Source organism: Lepisosteus oculatus, chromosome 1 (genome assembly GCF_040954835.1).
Source record: "Lepisosteus oculatus isolate fLepOcu1 chromosome 1, fLepOcu1.hap2, whole genome shotgun sequence".
Classification (NCBI taxonomy): domain Eukaryota; kingdom Metazoa; phylum Chordata; class Actinopteri; order Semionotiformes; family Lepisosteidae; genus Lepisosteus; species Lepisosteus oculatus.
Genome location: NC_090696.1, coordinates 27,967,706 through 27,988,205, shown reverse-complemented (window position 1 = coordinate 27,988,205; position 20,500 = coordinate 27,967,706). Strand labels below are relative to the sequence as shown.

The 20,500-nt window shown below is 37.9% G+C and overlaps 1 protein-coding gene across 12 annotated transcripts in view; it reads right to left on the bottom strand.

Annotated features, from left to right (window-relative positions):
- The window catches only part of inpp4b (inositol polyphosphate-4-phosphatase type II B), a 406,779-nt gene that overhangs the window by 90,001 nt on the left and 296,278 nt on the right, over nucleotides 1-20,500 (bottom strand). For all 12 annotated transcript variants that reach the window (XM_069188912.1, XM_069188926.1, XM_069188909.1 and 9 more), the window contains 3 exons: nucleotides 15,477-15,588; nucleotides 13,498-13,570; nucleotides 10,074-10,221 (listed from right to left, as the gene is read on the bottom strand). In XM_069188912.1, the coding sequence (XP_069045013.1) occupies nucleotides 10,074-10,221; nucleotides 13,498-13,570; nucleotides 15,477-15,588 (333 nt within the window). The remainder of the gene's footprint in view (nucleotides 1-10,073; nucleotides 10,222-13,497; nucleotides 13,571-15,476; nucleotides 15,589-20,500) is intronic.

Genomic DNA, 20,500 nt, shown 5'->3' with positions numbered 1-20,500 from the left:
CATTGTTTTAAATGGACCTCAACATACTTGTCTCAGTACCATCAGGATTACACTGATCTACAGTATAAAATAGATGTAAAACTAACAGGAAATGTACACTTCCTAATAACTGGCATCTGAAAATAGCAGATATATTAAGTTTTCCTTCTTCTTACTTATAGCTGATTTGTCTAATGCTGAATAATAATAGCTAGGGTGAATCCAGCCAGAAATATTCCCTCTTTCCTTTTCTCTTTATCGCCCACAGGCACAGTAAATGTCTTGTGTATATCACAGCAGGATGCTGAATCAAAAAGCAGTACTCTCTAAGCTGAACATGACACCACTGGAGTCATTCCACAATCAAAAATTAATCTTCAAGTTATGTTACTGACTATTGTGAAAGGATTTTAAAAGGCATTTTTAAAAACAATTTCATTCTACAAGTTGGCTAATAAACTGTCATTTAAGTACAGAAACCCTAGCTTAGATAAATCTCAGATCCACGTTTCTCTTACATTTCACTCAGTCTTGCAACCTCTGAAAACACTATTTCATTCACGTTAAGGGTAAATGAATGATATTTTATAGAATTGCGAAAAAGATGATGCCCTTGGGCAACCTATGGCTTTTTCTGAAGGATTGAAGAACAGCGAAAGGTTTATACCAAGTGGATTAACATAAATGGGAGCTTATCTGACAAGTCCAGGTGGGTTTTACTTTCAAACAGTTTAGAAAACACTTCTGATAACGTTATTAGTAAAAGCCTGAGTTCCTTTAATTGTTTGCAAATTTGCATACAGAACAATTAAAAAATCCTCACATACTGTAAATATAGATTGAAAAGTATCAGCTTTGTGCTCCTAAAAATCAAAACACATTCCTGCGCACCACTAGTGTGTAAGACTGTTGCTGTGTAGAATCTCTTACTGGTGTGGGAACATACTTTAACACAAAAGTTTAGTTCTTATACAGTATGTCCATCACCATCATCAACAGATAGATATTTTTTACTTATTATACCAGAGTGTCACTGGTGCTCCTACCTTCTAAGTAGGCTTAAATATAATTCACACTTGACAGGAGTTTCTGGGATGGACTCCCCCAGTCCTCTGAACCAGCAATCAGACCATAGACAAAGCTTCCCTCAGAACTTAACCTTAAGAGTACAAGGGCTGCACTACAATCTCAACTGTTTTAGTAGTAAACAACACCACCATCATCATGGGACACTATTTGTATTTACACTTGCATTTAGGTGGGATAAAATACAGGGAGGTTTCATGTGAGAGAACATAAACCACTTTTTCTTTAAAATATCTAAATGTGGTGCTGTTTTAAACACAAAGTACAAGTGTTTGGCCCCTATGAATACCAGCTATTCACTTTGTAAAGACACTATATAGTGTTATAATTGCCATCAATGTTTTGATTATTATAGTGTATAGAAATCACTTATTTACATTGTAATTCTCAATTCCCATTCCCCAAATGAAATTTAACAATATCTGGTGAACCAAATACTGTATAGTACCATGCAAGTGTACTATGTACACCAGCTTGATTTGAAAGTTTATTCTTACATACAGTATGGAAGTAGTTTTAATTGGCATTTATATATTTTTTCCGTGTGCAGGATTATGTACCATACAGGTCATGGTTAGCTGCTATTTTTACAATAGTATTAACACAACACAGGCAAAAAATCATTATTCCAAATGAATTAGCTGTTTTTATCTCTACAGCAACTGAGCTGTATTGGGCTGTATGACTGCTCCTCCAGCGTCTGGACCTAGAAATGCTCACGTTGTGGTTTAAAGCCTTGAATGAAGAAAATTACCAAGCATCTCAAGTGTGCTTGAAGACAGCAGGGGGACTTGTGGCCTCCAGGGAGAAGCCAGGCACAAATGAAGGGTTCAGAGGGAGCTATCTGATGACAACAGGACTACTAGTAACTAAAAAACATTAACTTTTCCTTCTCAGGTCTGAGGACAACTCAACCGGTATCTTCAATGACAGACCAACAGATCAGACAGTTGAATATGAAGAAAGCATTTGGTATTCTTGTTCTGTAATGTGTAAAAGAGCTTTATTAAACTAAATATGAAAAGACCAAAATAAGTGTCATAAATAAGACCTGTGAGCTATACTGGTTTGACTACACAGTTTAATCAAATGCACATTACAGAGCACTGCCTGTCTGCTTCAGACTGATGTTTTTTATTATTCCAGAGGACGAAAGGACTTTCAGGCTACTCATAAGCACCACATCTCCTATCTTGGCACTGGTGAAGCCAATAAAGAATTCAAGGACTGAAGTCTTTTAAGCTCTACTTCAGAACTACTTTTCAGAACTATTCTTCATTTTTCTACTCTTAGTAATGTGATTACAATTATTATATTTGTTTGTTTTGAGTATGTTTTGCTTAGCAATCAAAATTGTTTTAGTATTTAAAATTGAACCCAAAATTGTACTAAAAAAGTTTAAAAATTTGAAACAGGAAATTGCTTGCAACTCTCTTCTAAGGTAAAATCAGTGTTTAACTTATGCATTTTTATTATGGAAGACATGCAACTCCCTTTGACCTTTGATATCATAATGTGAAAGATTTTAATTAAAGATGCTAAATAGCATTTAATAATCATAAAACAATAACTATAGTTTATGCTCAGATTCCACTTAAAGTAATGAGTAACTTTATAAGTGTCCCATTATTTGGTAATTGATGGAAGCATATGATCCGCAAATCAGAAGTTGTAGAAATAAATATCTAATTAGACCACTGTATTGTTTTAAGCTGAGCATGAATAAAATAGATGAAATTAACATTTGCGCTTTGGATTCAAAATAAGAAGAATATGGAGCACTTTGTGCCTGAGAGCCTTAATACACATGGAGAGCAACAGGAATCCTCCTTACGAGATACAGCATTAAGGTCATTATTCATGCTTAATTGTTAGATGCTACACCAGCTCTTTCATCTAGTAATAGGAATCGTCAAAGTGTGCTGAGTACAAATGTGACCATTTATTCAGCTCGTTCCCAGTATGTTGAACACATTTGTCCAAACCCTGAAGAAGACTGCCTCATTTGCAGCTCAGTGCCATTTTGGTTTGTATTACTGTAGCCACATTATACACATCAATTTAGCATTTATACTTGCTGAATAAGTACTGTCCAGAGGAGACTCATTCACTCTCTTGTGTCATGGGTCAGGAATCATACCAATGAAAGAAGAAAAGACAGAAAAAACATGCTATACTATTTTGTAAAGGCTATCCTTCCATTTTCTAACAGCTCCTTCCAATTCAGGGCTATGGGGAACAATGGGCAAAAAGATGGGGTACTCCTGGGTCTCCGGTGCATTGCAGGGCGCACACAGATAGAAACACAAATATGCACACACTCACACCATGGCCAATTCTCCCAGAAGCCAACTAAACTACCAGTATGTCCAGTATTGGACTGTGGGAGGAAGCAAACATGAACACAGGGGGGGACATACAAAACCCACTCAAATAGCACCACAGGAGTTGAACCCGTGGCCCCAGCGCTGTGAGGTAGCAATGCTAACCACTACAGCACCGTGCCGCCCTATTTGCGAATGAGAATTTTGAAAACTGGAAAATAACATGGGATGACACTTCAGCACTTTAGTTTCTAGCACACATCTATATCCCCATTGCACTTGTAATACAGTATTTCCAAAAGTATGGCATGGAACAAACTAAGGCCCTTGGCAGCAGTATCTAAGCAGTTCAATATTTCTGTTATTAAATCAGGTGCATTAAAATGAGACTAAAATACTGAGTTTCTGTTAATTTTCATTTATGTGCTCTTAGGTCAGACAGTGAGGGGAACTGCAATTATTATTCTACTGATGAGTCTGACTGTCAGTCTCACTGGTATGTTTTGCAAACAACAAGAAAGTAAGCTCAAAGAGGCACCTCTGAAGGCCTCCTGTATACTAAAGTTGTTTGACTACATTATACACATCCCTCTGTACAAATGACAAATTCTTGTATACCGTACACATTCATAAAAGGGGATATCTAACAAAAGATTTATCCACAGAAAGTTTGTCTATACGGTTTGTTCCAGTAAATTAAAACATTAAGTCATTATTTTTATCACTTTAGTCCAGTGCCAGTAGCACCATTATGTTCAGGAAGTGCATAAGTTTTTTAAGCTCTGTTAAATATATTTCAACCACAGTGAGAATAAGATAATAGTGCAGCTATAGCAACAATCAAAAAGTTATAAATAGCCCTAAAAAGCAAGTAAAACATATTGCAGGGATACTGGCATCATAAACACAGCTAACTGACAAAAAACTATACAAATATTATTTTTGAAATGGTGGACAGGAAATCATGATAGACTACAGACAAAAAAAGTCAGCTTTATACAGTATGCAAAATAAAACAGTAACAGTTGCGCAATGGTTTTAACAATATTCATAACCTTGCACGTTCTTTTACCTTCTGCTCACTTTTACATTACCAGTGGACAGCTTAGTAAAAGATTTGCATGTTTCTATCTTGATCAACCTGCCGCAACAATTTCAACTGCAGACAAAACAAGACACTCACAGAAATATCAGTGATTTGCAGAGAGAGCCCTGGTTCAAGATGAAAAGAGCTCTTGTCATTACAGTACATCCTGGGCAGGTACAGTAACAAGTCATGTAGGAAAGCTCTCTCTACCCCCCACCTCCATCTCACTTGCTTTCTAAAGATTTCTACTGCATAATAAAACAAGCAAAACATCACAACATGTACAGCTGAAATCAGAGTATGACCCACTAATAGCAGCCGGCTATGCTTCTATTACTGTATGTCTGGCTCTGTGCTGTAACATGACCGCTGAAGAAAATTTCCTGGAATTTGAATTGGTTCTCTTTTATTAGTTCCACATTTGTATTTTATGCGAAGGACATAAAGTGTAGTCTTTAATTTTAATATGATCAATAAAGCCTCACAATGAAAAAAAAATTCTCCTGTGACCTGCCGGTCCATCATGCCATTCACCAGCTGAGACTCTCCAAGCTCCACAGCTCCTCAGGGGAGAGTGAGTACCGACTGGGGGAGAGGTGTGTCTTTCACTGACAGAAACTCATGCCTGCTGTATATGCCAGTGAGGCTCAGCAGTCGCTATTTACTGGAAAGCTGAGAGAGCCCTGGCCTATTAATACTGATCCTAACCCAGCTGCGCTCTGCTGGCTGTGTGCTGAGATTTGAAAAATCCCAGAAACAGACTTGACCCACTCTTGAGCTCGTGACATTTGGATCACAGAGCTCAATCTGTGCTTGGAGCAAGCGCCATCACTGACGGAGTCGCGCAATATGATATTTGAAACAAATTTGTCCTCTGGCTAGTTGTGTTTCACTGCAACCAACTTCTGAACTGATGCTTGAAGGCAAAGAACTCAAAACTCTTCTATTACGCCCACACCTAAAGAGAATTTAAACACAAAGAAACTACAGAAAAGAAACACTGCTGTCAACTTCAAACACATTGAAGGGTAAAAAATAAACCACTATTAATTGCAAATGAATCCTAGAAAAAAGTTAAACCACAACACATTTCACAGGCTTTAAGACACAATTAGTAATTAATAAGAAGAGACTTGTAACTGTCTCTTGGGGTCTCAGAAGAGGTTGGTACATACTTTACTTCTTAGTTAAATGCCAAGGATGTTCATACAGACTTTAAGGGATTTTCAAGATGCCAGTCACATAAAACATAGAAGGCAACGGAGCATCTGGTGCACAATAAACAGAATGCCCACTGGGACCCTGAAGCACCATGCATCTTTTACTAACCACTATACCCGGATACGACACCAAAACCTGAAAACAATCATGTGTTTTATCAACATAATCATGCAACATTTAAGAAGTGTTAAACACTGGAAAAGAAATGTGGATTAATACCCAAATCTAATATTCAATTGTCATAAATTGTACTCTGTTGTCTTTAAAAATATTGATGATACATATTATACATACCTTTACTTTGATTAAACACTGAATTGTTTGGGACAAGGAATTCAAGAATAAAGGATAATTCTCTAACGTATCAACGACAGGAGATGAGGTGTTTAATTAATTACTTTTCATATAGAAATGAAAATACTCAGTATCCATAAATACAGTGTATAACAAAACAATTTCCCTGTTTTCATTATCAGACTGTCTTTGAAATATTTTGTCACAGTTTGTGGGTGCTCAAATTCCCTGACAATGTTATAATTTCGTTCGAAAGAAGATTGTCACACGTTTTTAATTAAAAATAAAACAACTGCTACTGCACTTGGCTCCCATGGTAGAAGAGAGGCTTCTATGGCTCAAGAAGGCAATGGAACTTTAGACAGGTTATTATTACTTTAACTCTTCTCTTTACTAAAAACTCTTCTCCAATGTCGCAGTTCACAAGTGGATAAGTATATATAGAATACCAATTCTCTTATAAAATTAGCAGAGCATATTTAAGACAATATGACAGAGCTCTGGAAAAGCTTGTGCCTAGCTGTGTAAATACCTGCAAATAAACATGAACACATGTACTGCATAGAAAGAACAGAAGGGATATAAACAAGAGGAATGTCTTGCAAAAGAGTATTTCATAACCAGTGGGAATTCCCATGATTAGTTAAAGTAACCATATCAAGTTTAAAAAAATCAAACTAAACTGAAACACAAAGATTGCAAACACTTATGAGCATAGATCGATAAAGTCCTGAAGAGCACATTTTATTGCCTGCTGGCCAAAGTTAACCCATTTAAGATGTGATATGCTAGATGCAGACACAAAATGCAGACTTTCACGACTTCAGAAATCTAAAAATATTTTCACAACAAAGACACTTTCCTATTGAAACAAACCTACCAATCACTGTTTCAACCACACTCTCCTGACAAAGCAAAGGTGGACTTTCTTTAATTACATTTGCTATTTGTTCTGGAAGAATGTATAGAAAATACAAATGGCAGAGCATTTCATAGTAGCAGTGCCTTGTTAACAAAGGCCAACCTGTCGGACTGAGATACCAGTTGTGTCATGGGTCCTACCAGCTGAGAGACAGCTGGGGGCCACTAAGGACAACCAGCCTGGTAAGGAGTAATCAGCCCTGACAGATACAAGTCTGCCTGAGGGAGAAGCTAAAAACCCAGAGTAAAATTTTTGCAAATCAATGAACAGTTTAATGGGAAGGCAGCAAAGATTTGACAAGACCAGGAAAACCCATTCTGTAATAACTCCTTCACTTCCCTTACGAATGTAAAGAGCACTCTCAATTTCCGGCTAATGCTCTGCTGGATACTCAATTCGTTATATTTACACCCCATGGACTCATTGAATTGACCATAAGATCTACTTAAATTCTTAAATTATAAGAGCTAAAAGCAGTTTTAAGGTCTTACAAACACCTCAATAAAAGAAAAAAAAAGTCTGGATTCTATCAAATGTTGTTTTATCCCATGCCACTTGTACATACTCCTTGTGTTATAGTGATCATTTTTAATAATTTCTATGTCACCCATATGGTCTTGGACACCCTTTTATTAAGAAGCCCCCTGGAGAGCACACAGACATACAATGGTTTTCACAATCAATGAAGAGAAAAACAGAAGTGAGTTTTTCTGAACTGTTGCATTTTCCTTCGAGCTCCCTCACTGCTAGGTGAGAGGCCTTGCGCCCCTCACAACACACCATGCATTGCATCTCGCTGTAGAGAGCATCGAGCTTGCATCAACAACTTTCACTCCCCATGTTTGAAAAGCTGGGTTTGAATCCTGATCAACTCATGCCTTATACTTAGAAAAATAGTAATAGACTTTAAATAGTATTTAAAGAAACTGCAGATGAAAATTTTACAAGAATCATACATCAACCCTGGTAATGGTTTAAAATTACAAGAGACTGTAGGATCCTAAAAATACAGCATCACATCAGTACAGCACAGTTATGCGTCTCAATAACTCCATCCCATAGGTTGTCATCCAAAGTCTGACATACTGTATACCAGATTAAACATACTATTAAAAACTAGACACCTTCACTCATGCAGAACCCACAACACAAAGGAGATGGACATTAAGACAATCTATTCTCCTGACCTCCTGCCCCAGAAACATAAAACACAGCAGCAAACAAACATAATATGTCCTCACTGCACACCCAACCTTAATTGCAATATTCTACCACCTAAAAAACTTGAACTTATCAGAAATTGAGCTTCCTTATCTGGCAGTCAAAAATGATTACTTAACGCCTTAGGAACAGAACCGTCATCCATGTACAGTGGATCATAATGGACGGTCATCCTAGCAGACTGGACCCTGGGGTCAGGCAAGGGAGACAAAAAGTACCCCACTTTTGTGGAGGACTCAAGCTCCATCTTCATATGATACCCTAAGCACTGTAGTACAATTCACGACATTGCTTGGACCTTCTCAACAAAGACTGTCCGTGACTGTAGGTTGTCATTGTGGTTGTCTGCTGTTTATTGAGAAAAAATCTGCAAAAGAACTGTGACACTGCTCATAAGCTTCTACGGGCTGAGATTTCAGACCTGTTGATCTATGAGCCTGAAGATCAGAGTAAAAGGTTTATTAGATTCAGCTGGAGAACCACCATGAATGTGGTGAGATCTGTCTATCTCAACTGGAGCCGACGGAGAAGAGGCAAGATTAGTCATCCAGAGAAGAAGCACTTTTGCAGATAGCGGGAGGGATTGCTACCTTCTAGCCCTTCAGGTAAGCCAAACGGTCAGATTGTAGCGATCTGTCCTCAAGACCTTGTAACTTCTGCTAATATTTGTCAACCACTTGGAGGCAATGGTTAATGTTTTTGTCTGCCTGATGCAGCTCTGCTTTCACTGTGCTGTTATTATACCATGGATAGTGTTGGCTGGGGCTGTGAGAGCTTGCTTGACCAATGTCAGCTCCAACAGAAGGGGCACTTGTTTATAACGCTTCCCACCAGACGGTAAATGATAATAAGCCGTCTGTTTTCTGGGCATGTCCACATGGCATGGGGGCTGACACAACAAAAAACCTGGACAGGTACTCTACTGTATGTGGTTTAAACCCAGTGACAGGAGGTGTGAGAAAGAAGCTCAGCAAGGCATGACCATCTTTCAGCCTGTGTCTTGTGATCCTGTGGATTGTGTCCTTTTTTAAATGACTAATGAATTATCAATGTAATTAATAGGCTATTAATAAGGTCTATTCCATGCTGATTGTGAGCACCTGAAGAAGGCTCTATGACCGAAACGTTGTGTTTTCTTTCTTCTCTTTTCAGCATGGAATAAACCTATTACTTGTTCCTTTGCAGCTTACACATGCTGATGCAGCTATCCACCTGAACTATTAATATGTTCTATGCAATTTAAGTTATTTAAAAGACAATACAGAGTATTATGGAAATGTCAAAATCACCAAGAATTTTTTTACATCTGCTTTTCCTCTGTGTCAAATAACTCATCACCATCCTCCAGACACTTTGCAGTGTAAGGAGTGAATTTAAATTTCAACAGGGCTCTACTTCTTTATCAGCTCCCTTTGTCCTCCAGACACTGAAACAGTTTAATGAACATTTTCGAAGGCTTTTTTTAAAGAAACAAGTTTGTGAACTTTCTACTCAGCAATTACTCCTTTTCTTCCAAGTCCCAGTGGCTTTTTTGTGAGTTGTCTCATTTATTTCAATTCTGTATTTATCATAATTTCCCAAGTTTCTTTCACCATTTTTCTTATCAGTGCACCCACTCTCCCTAAAAGGTGAATTGCTCAGCGTGCACAGTTTCACCCTGGGTCTTCTTGGCACTAAAAAGAACTATACTAAATTGAAAAATCCTTGCTAGGAGGAAGAAGACTAAAACTAGTTTACTACACCCACAGCAATGTAATTAATTGTAGAAAGAGAATGTTGTCTTCTGCTTGCCAAGCAGTCAGGCTATTTACAGTATATATTTTAGAAAATGTTAAACTGACTTGAAAGAATGTAGGGTACTCTATGTACAGCTATATGATATCACTTTATGTCTGATAAATCACAGCCCCGAACTCCCAAAGGTTTAATGATATCTTACCTTCTCATGTCTTCCTGTATGTAAAGTGTAATCAGCTGTTTGGGTATGTTAAAAGACAAAGTGCACTCGGCCATCTGCTCTCGAACCAGCATCCACTTGTTGTCAACAGTCTGAAATCTGTACACTTTGCAGACTGGATTTTTAAATACTGAAAGAAAAAAAAACACAACTGAATGTACTTCACAAGCAGTATGACTGCATCTCAATTAGGATCATATTTAGAACATATATTTACAAAGGAACAAGTAGTGGGTTTATTCCATGCTGAAAAGAAAAGAAAGGAAACACAACATTTTGGCTGTGGAGCCTTCTTCATGTGTGAGCATATATATTTACTGTATGAACAAAAGACACTACAAAGCTCGAAGCTCTCCTACGTAAGCCATTCATTTATTTTTTTACTTGCTCCAAATCGCCTTCCAGAAATGTTAGTACTGATTAGAGCCGCATGTCTCTCATTGATGTCACTGCAAGCTTGCAGGAACCCAGCAAGTAGCAGGAACCATGTGTTGATGAAAGCCAAGAGCCACGGCTGACTAATGCCTGTTCTACCCCAACGGCACTGTGACAACTGCGCAGTGTCTCTTAGGGAAGCCCGATTAGTCAGCTACTTACATGGATCGGGACCAGATTGGTAACATCAGGACCAAAGTGTTGAACCTGCACTCTGAGCCACTTTGCAGCCCTGTCATTTATATTTTAATGGTATTTTTTTCAATAATCAAAAGTATTTTGGTATGTGTTTTCTTACAGAATGTTTTTTTTGTTTTTTCTGAAAGGATTTTCTGAGAGGTTCCTACGGCATATCTGAATGTTCCACTTCTTTATGTGACCAAGCATGTCTTTCAAGTAGAAGAAATATTATTTTTTCTTTTCCTGCCAAAGTGGAAGACCTGGCGCAGAATCGATCTTATGTCACAATCCTCTTTGGCAAGAGTATGTTATGATTTTCTGATAAGGGAGACATTTGTGCTTTATAGTCCACACGCATAAATAATGTATATATATATAGAATTTTAGATATATTCCAGTCCATTTCACAAGTCCAGTCCAGCACAATTACTTACTCATTAAACAGGATGACATTTATCATTCAAAATATATAATTAATTGCTTAGAAAAATCAATTCATTTAAGTGTTTTTGTTTCGTTTTTATTAGCAAAACAGCATTGTAAATAATAATGAGGGTATACTGTAAAGACTGTTAATGTTTATGATGCCTCAAAAATATAATTAATTCTACAAGTAACTACCTTTAAAGTGTTTAATAGCACTGGGTGAACTGAGGTAGGAACAACCTTAACACTCTTGTTAGCATGCAACCCATACAGTGCTAAGGCAGGCAGCTGAGCTAATACGCTTTTCTATATGACTTTGCTTTAGGTCCCAACAGATATATGAAAAGTTAAATCCTAAGTGAGTAACTTGGATCAGCTAAAAACTTGATGCATGACAGGTCCAATGGCGCTAGAAACAAGATGAACGCAGTCAACATCATGTTCAGAGCTGCTCATACCCATTGCTTCTTTACCACTAGGAAACCTGGAAGCAACACTGGGTGACAGAGATTATATAAATACTGTAGGTAAAATAAAGGAGAATATAAAAAAGTCACATACAAAAGAAGGCCACTCAGCCCATTGGGCTCATCTGATTCTATGTCTCTATAGTCCCTTTGAGAGTAGTGGATGTTATGTGAAGCACTAATCTGCAGGCCCTTGGAAAACAAACAAGGTGTTTTACTACATACTATAACAAAACTAATTTCATACAATTTTAATCTTTTGAGGCTTTCCCTTAAACTTCTTTGTCCTTGAGTGCTACAATCTGCCCCTTTGATCTTCATGTTCTTTCATAAAGTGTTGTTGGAGTCTGGAACAAGCTACCCAGCCATTATGTCAAAGCCAATGCCCCAGCTTCTTTCAGGAAATGGCTGGATACAATCCTTGGATTACTCAGCTACTGACTCATGAGCTAGAGGAGCTGTATGGCCTCTTCTCATTTGTAACCCACATTCTTATGTTCATTATGTGGCACCAATGGAATATCTGGAATGAACATAGGAAAAGAAAGGCAAGGAAATAGCTTGTGTGCAGGAGCTTAACCAGGAAGTTCAGCCTGTCCTTCAGCAAAATACAACCTTACTAAACCAGTGGTTTATCAGGTATGGTGACATATACCTGTTACAGGATGCCATTTTTGGTATACTATCTGGAATACTTTAAAATTGACCAGTAAAACCCATACCCTCCCATTGGTTCACTCAGAGTAACAGGCTCCTTTATTCACATAATCTGGGTGTATTTGGATATTTTGAGGGAATTCTTCAACTCTACTATGTTAGACAAAAATGACCCTCATTCTCCAGTGTTGCACTTCATGAATGACATGTATCACTAGATTGATCTGTGCAGAAGATTTGGCTGCCTGGCACTACTGCTCCGAAGAGGATGGAGGATGGTTGCTCAGTACTGGTGGTCTCCACATTCCCTTTCCTGTCATCATTTACAACACACATTGCACTCGTCGAGGACCCAGCAAGGCCGGGGTGTGCAGGTGCCTCACAATACAGAAGTGATATTACCTTGTGCACTATTATCATATGTACTGTGAATAAAAATACCTTGAAGTTAGAGCAGAACTGTCATTTAATTCCTACTTATTTTATAAGAAATATCACTGGCAAAACATTTAGCTTGTTCAGTTTTCCTATCCTACCAGGACCAGATCCACAAGGAAAGATTAGACTTATTAAATTATTTAATTTTAATTTTGATAGGGTGGGTACAAATAGGTACTAGGTACAAAATATGTACTAGGTACAAATTGTTGTACCTAGTAAATTAATATTTCGTAACAACTGTAGTCACTGTTAACTATTCCATTTGTGATTTAACAAGGCTGTAAAAGTAGGCAATATAAATCAATCCTAATAGTGGTAACTTTTTTTCCACCCTATCTCAATATTAAAATATTTAGCTGTGAGGTGCTTGTGATATTTAGGTGTGAGGTGCTTAATCTGACCTACTGTATTAATAGCTTGTTTTGAAAAATCATTTTGCCATCTAAAACTAATATTGGGATGATAAGATGTTTATCTGTCTCCTTGACCCAACACAAACCTGAGCAGAGGGGGGTTATGAGCACAGTGTCAGAAAGACTCAGTATTGAAATGGTGTGGATTACATAACAAGGGAGAAGCATATTTTGTAATTTTACTTCTTATCATCTTGATATTGATAGGGCATCAATAAAATCTCCACACTATTCATTATGGTCCTGTATGTCAACCAATTAAAATGGATTGTATTAAAATGCTACAGTTTTCAAAGAGAACTGTCACATGATGAGCTCAGCAGGCAACATCAAAATTGCAAGAGTGATAATACTGGAAAACATAAAGGGCAAATTAAAAACACATACCAGCATTCATCAGAGGGTTGCCAGCTTTGTCATTCGTCGTTCCATGTGAAGCTGACTCACACACTAGAGTACACTGCAAGAAAGAAAAAAGCTTTTGTTTCCAAATACTGATACTAAAAAGATATCTCCTTTTTTTCCCCAATTACTCATTTTTAATCCTAGAAATAGAATATGTTTTTTGCAAGCCTGTGACGTTCATGTCTTTCATCTATGAGAGATTCTCAACAGCCCTGAGCCTGTCCTGGAAGTCTAGGACTACGCTAGGGTATTATGCTACAGTGGGACAGCAGACCATTGCAGGACACCTGTACACAGAAAAATGTCAAGTTATAGATACCGGCCAACCAAGCCACCGTGTCTTTGGCAGGTGGGTGAAAACCATGTAAATACAGGGCTTTCTCAGGGTGCTCCAGTTTCTATGCACACTCTACCCAATAATGTTTGAGAACTGTTTGAATGGGGACAGCGTAGCACAATGAGTACATCAGACACATGACTGCTGTGCAGTGGGTTCCCACTACAGACACTCCTGTTGAACCTTGAGCAATGTACATTATCCTGGTCGCCCCAGTCTACACAGTCATATGAATGGGGACTAGCATTTCCTTTCTTTAAATACTACTAATCCTTGCTAGACAGATTTGTTGGTCATCCAATCCTGAGGTTGTCAATTACTGATCATGTTTTTGCTATTAGACACTGTACATTAAAAATCTAATGATGTGCTCTTTTGTTCTCATTTTTCCTTTATTATTCAGAACACAATTCTTATATTCTCTACCGAATTGAGCCTTTGTTCTCTTAATAATAACCCTAATTCTAATAGTTAGCTGTTTGTCAGCAGTCAATCCTGTAGATCTCTGTTTTGCAGCATAAAATATAACTTTGGATGTGTAGAAAGGAAGAAAGGATGTTCGTAATGAGGGACACCTGATACAAGTTAAATCACATTTGATGGATTAGTAACTACAACACTGCATATTGGCTGTTTGGGTTTTGTTATTATAATTATGTATGTAAAATATTTTGATCATATTCTGAAAGATTGGTAAATAACAACAAGGTCAACTAAATGAATAGTTGCCAAAGTTCTTATAACAGAATAATGCAGTAGTGGAAGCTTTGCATGAATATGCATATTTTACTTGTAACTCCTGAATGTGGTTAAAGACTTTTTCACAGCAGTGTTATAAAAATATTCTCCTGCATATAAGATGTGTATGAGAAGAATAAGAACAATGTTACCACTTTCAATTTGCTGGCTGTTTGGCGGTGTAATTAGTGAGACAAGACATGACGCAGAAGTTATCACTATAATTCAGGCAAATTCACTTTGACATGCAGGGCTTGAAGGCAATCAAGTGTGATGCTGTACGCTTTGGGGGCAGGGCACATGCTCAGCCACCCATATAAGGACCACAGTAAATTACATAACTAGCATTAGAATAGCACTTGGGAAAGGAATTGAAGGCAGAAAGGCTTGATAATACTGCGATATTTAATTTTTACAGGGTAAAACAAATGTTTTTAAAATTGTCACAAATACACAAACTTACTCTTTTTTGAAAGACGTCTATTCCGAGGAAATGTGATTACACAACTGAACAAGTAAGTACTGTATTGTAATTCCATTCCATATTTCACAGTGAAACTGTCCATTTGTTTTGAGCCTAACCTATTTACAGTATTTGAAGATGCAACAGAGCTAGCAAGTTTGCCTGAACTATGGATTTGCACAGGTTTAGGAGCAACCGTTTTATCTAAAGAGTACAAGGAACAGCAGCCTCAAACACACATACAGTACTCTACACACATGTATGCACACAGATACTCACTCAGGGCTGTCTCAGGCAGATGAATCTCATTTAGTCACTCAACTAATGACATTTGAAGCCCTATAGTATTAAAAGCAATTCAGGCATCTGGAAGAGCCAATCAGTTGTAATTTAATTTGTGTAGCCAAGTGGCCAAGATCATACCTTCTGTCCCTGTGCATCTGTTGCAATTTGATCCACTTCTCCATCCTCTATCTCGCCCATCTTGAAACGGCTGACCACTACAGTGCCCACAGTGTTGGTACCATCTGATGTCCTGAAAGAGGCAAAGAGAAGGGGGAGTTGCTGAAATTACAATATAATTGACTTGTCAGGGCTGAAAGTAAATTACATTATTTTATATTACTTTTGACTGCTTTTTTTCCCCCACTTCATTGCCAGGGATTGCATGGCGATTATAATTACATCGATATAACAGTCTTTTTAAATGAAGAAAAATTACCCTTCCACATCAAGCAAGCACTTTTAATAATTGTGATTGATCTTCTTCAAATCATCTCTTTCCCACTTGCACTTAATAATTAGCAGATAAGCAAGCAGTACATTGGCTAAAGCCACTTAGGCTGGGAGGTAGGGATACTAAGATAAAGAGAAGAGCTGGTTGCTTCTAACAATGCACAGCAGGCTTTATTTTTACCTCCACATTTCCATAAAGATGCAGCTGCTCCTGTTGTATCCCTGAGCTAGAGGGTTGGTAAGTGAGGTGGACTTAAACCTCCACACACGCTAACAATGCCATCCCACAGCAGGGAAAAAATGACCTGGATTTTATAGCTTGTATTGCTGAGAGTATAAAAGCCATAACATAAGTGTAATATAATATACACTATACTACTGTATATCACATTACTCACAGTGTCTGTATATCCACACACTGTAGATGCATAAAGCAAAGATGTGTATGAAAGTAACCAACCAGGGCAGCAGTGGAAAAGCTGACAATTTAGTCTTTTCCACTGATTGCAAGGAAGATGCGAGTTGTTTTGTGATTGACCTCAAATTAACTTTCACAGCCTGAAAGAGAGGTGAAGGATCCTTTCTCCCACACATGGCAAAGCTACAGCTACAGCTGGTATTAAATCATGCCTTCAGATTGCTTGTGAGCACATTCTGTAAACTTATAATTGGCTTTTGGCCTCCTTATGACAGCAGTTAATCAAGGACCTTTGTTTAAATGACAAAAAAGACTAAATGAATGTGCTGAACCTTTCCTTAAATGAAGAATTGTTCAATGATTAAAGATTAATAACAAGCCTTTAGATTTCTGTATCTTGGCAAAACTTTTTTGAGAATGGAATTTTGTTATTTTGTAGCATTGTGTTACAAAGTTTACTTTTCAATGCGCATCACAAAAAGTTAAATAAACTGATTATGCGTATTTTAAATACTGATTAAATGTTTTGGTGGCACTAATTAATTGATTACTCATAATTGACTATGATACACACAAGTGGCTGTGACTGTGGCACAAGCACTCTATCACTTCATTAGTGAGAAAACTGATTGGGCAAAGGCGATGATGTAATTTAACCTGTTGAATGTCAAGTCTGGTGTAAATCTAGAAAGAGAACTACTCCTTTGTACAACCAGCATGTCGGAGGCTCAACAAATCTGTACTGTGACACACATCTGTTGTGTTTACAGGTGTCAGATCAAGTCCTCACTTGCCATCCTTAGTGCAGGCTCACCTTTAAGTGACAACATCTCAACAGAACAATGCATATCCTTGTATGGCTTGTATAACAATATTTTTTTATGTAAAATAACAATGTGCAATGGATGCCCAGCCCTATTCAACTAAAATAAACATTTCTGAGTACAGCATTAGACAACATGTGACATCTAGGGCTCAGAGACCAGTGAACAGGCACATGCTTGTCTAAGCTATACAAGAGGAATGGGACCAAATCCAACAAGCTGGAGGTATAAGATGTACAGTTTGTACTCCTTCCAACAGTACAGTAGATACGTAATTTACTAGTCTGTAGCTTTCACAGTAGCCCCCTTGTTAATCCTCTCTGTTAATTAGAAATGTTAAATGGCACAATAATAAACATACAGTACTGTACTTATGCCATGGCAATGCAATAAAATACCAGCGCACCTGCTACAGAAAAGATTTTCCTTGCAAATGTGTTGTAGATATAATTGAGAATTTACATTTTCTTCTTTCTGATTCTAAATGATACAATCATTTAGCAATAAATACATGACTACAAATCTCACATTTCTGCAAAGAAATGACCAATACTTCTTAATTACAAAATAACACAAAGCTTTAGGGTAATATTGATTGAAAACAGGTAAATATTGATCTTATTTCTTATTGCACATACATTCTTGTCCTTCTCCTCTAACCAGTTTTTACTTACTGTATAGTACATCGTTTAAATCACATTTCCAAGGGTATGAAAAAGCAAAAATAACACACAAAACACATCAAAACTTCACAATTAATTATTTACAAGTACAGTGTGGAGAGATGTAAAAAATCTACACTTAGTAGATTTGCAACATAGTGTTAATAGCAATGACAAGGAAAACAGCCAGACAGACGAGATACTGTAAATATGTATATGTGACGGATCTCTCTTTGATGATATCAAGCATTAGGGAACCTGCATGCATTAAACTCCTTTAGACCTTAAATTAGGTGGTGACGGGCCCGTCACTTGCACCTGTAATCTTCTCATCCTAACGAGTAGTAGAGGTGGAAAACTTCCATAACTCAAGTCATTTCCGTGTGGCTGGTGTTGCTCTTACCATTTACTTATCGGTGAGCTGATCAGTGTGGCTGCTTCTTTTCAAAAGCCTTCCCCTGCACTCAATAACCTAGAAACCTAAAGTCTCTGCTAGATTCATAACCAGCAATCTAAGGTCTCCCCTTTAGACTAGAAACATAACCTGCAGCCTCACCATGAGACTCAGTCACAGTCTCACAGACTGTGTGAAGACAGTCTGGGTTAATGTGCAGTCTCACTGTGACAGTTCATGCATCACGCTACACGGGTCTCCCCTTTAGACCCAGGCAAACAGGAGCCTCACTGCAAGACTCTAAATGCCCCAGTGCCTGGTGGGATTGTGATCTTTCACTCATTCAGGAGTCTCTCTGTTTCTCACTGTACCCCTGACACCCAAACCTGGGCCGACCACCGCCGCACACTCACTGAATCCTTATGTACAGTAGGCAAGACCTGCCCCCAACAGGTGATGTCAAGTCCCTAATAACCCTGTGAATATTCACACTTTTTTCTCACTCATTTTCACACTCCAGCTGTGGCTGCTTGGTTACAGCCTGATATAAATATGATACGATTGGTGATGAAAATAAAAAGTTATTGGAAGTACACAGTGATCAGCTCTAACCAGATGAATTGTCAGGTTGTTGGACAAATGCAACACGCAGTGTTGGGAGGAATACTGTATATCCATAACGTTTGTTTAATTAGCTACAGTGAGTGTGGACACAGAGGTTCATTGTGCAGTGAAAAATCCCAAAAAGATTTTGCATGTGCCAGCCTGCAGCCCTGTTTCAGTGAAAGACGGCCCTGCAGAGGAGGTGTGGGGAGTAAGAGAACCATCACCTGCAGAGACGTCCCTGGATCAAGTGGGAGGATTGGAAACCTGTTTAAGGAGTGCTCGTTTGGCAGATCCTGAATCAGAGACCCGCCAGTGTCAGAGAACTTTGGATAAGAACTGCGTATTCAGCACTGACATTTGATTACTCCAAGGGCTTGTGTTCTGACATCATTGGTGGTGGTGTCTTATCAATTACCTTTCATCTGAACGAACATTTTTTATATATGGAGAAAAGTCTAAACCTACTGCAACACTTCAGTAGTAAGGTACAGTGGTTTTGAAATTCTTCTGTTAATAATAAACAGTAACACGAAATCCGTCCAATATAGCATCAAAATGCGTTCCTCGTATAGGTCACATTAAAGATGGAAATTCCTTTGCAAGGTCACATTAAAGATGGAAAAATGTCTGACATGATTTATCTTGATTTCTGGCTTTACATCACAAAAAACGGCAATTTCAATAAGGGTTTTTAGACTTTTTATATCCACTGCATATAGCACTACCATGTTTATGTCTCTTTAACAAACAGTCATCTAGGCAGTTTTAAGAAGTCTATAAGGTAACCGCCACAGGCATTCTGAGGCTAACAAGCGAATGTCGACATACAGCCACAGTACAAACTAACCTAAGTAAAATGAGAAACTGAAGATAAAGAGTAAGGGAGGAGGGAAAATGGCTATTATAAATCTTGTCTTCTGTATAAAGAACAGGTAGTCCTGAAATGGTTCACAATTCATAGTCTCGTTCATTTTGATTACTTTTTGAAAGCATTTATATTTAATGAAAACATTAAGAATCCTGTCACTTGGAGAAAAAAGGTTAAGTGCTTCAATTATGGAAGAGTTTCCTGATAATTACATGTAACTACAGCACTTTGTCATGAAAATGCAAACCTGCCTTTTTCAGTACAAGACTTACAGTGGTGTGAAAAAGTGTTTGCCCCCTTCCTGATTTCTTATTTTTTTGCATGTTTGTCACACTGAATTGTTTCAGATCATCAAACAAATTGAAATATTAGACAAAGATAACACAAACATAAAATGCAGTTTTTAAATGAAGGTTTTTATTATTAAGGGGAAAAGAAATCCAAACCTACATGGCCCTGTGTGGAAAATGTGATTGCCCCCCCTGTTAAAACATAAATCAATTGTGGTTTATCACATCTTTGGAAAGCTGAGTTCAATTTCTCTAGCCACACCCAGGCCTAATTACTGCCACACCTGTTCTCAATCAAGAAATTACTTAAATAGGACCTGCCTGACGAAGTGAAGTAGACCAAAAGATCCTCAAAAGCTAGACATCATGCTGCGATCCAAAGAAATTCAGGAACAAATGAGAAACAGAGTAACTGAGATTAGTCTGGAAAAGGTTATACTGTAAAGCCATTTCTTAAGCTTTGGGACTCCAGCGAACCACAGTGAGAGCCATTATCCACAAATGGCGAAAACATGGAACAGTAGTGAACCTTCCCAGGAGTGGCCGGCCGACCAAAATTACCCAAGAGCGCAGCAACGACTCATCCAAGAGGTCACAAAAAACCCCACAACAACATCCAAAGAACTGCAGGCTTCACTTGCCTCAGTTAA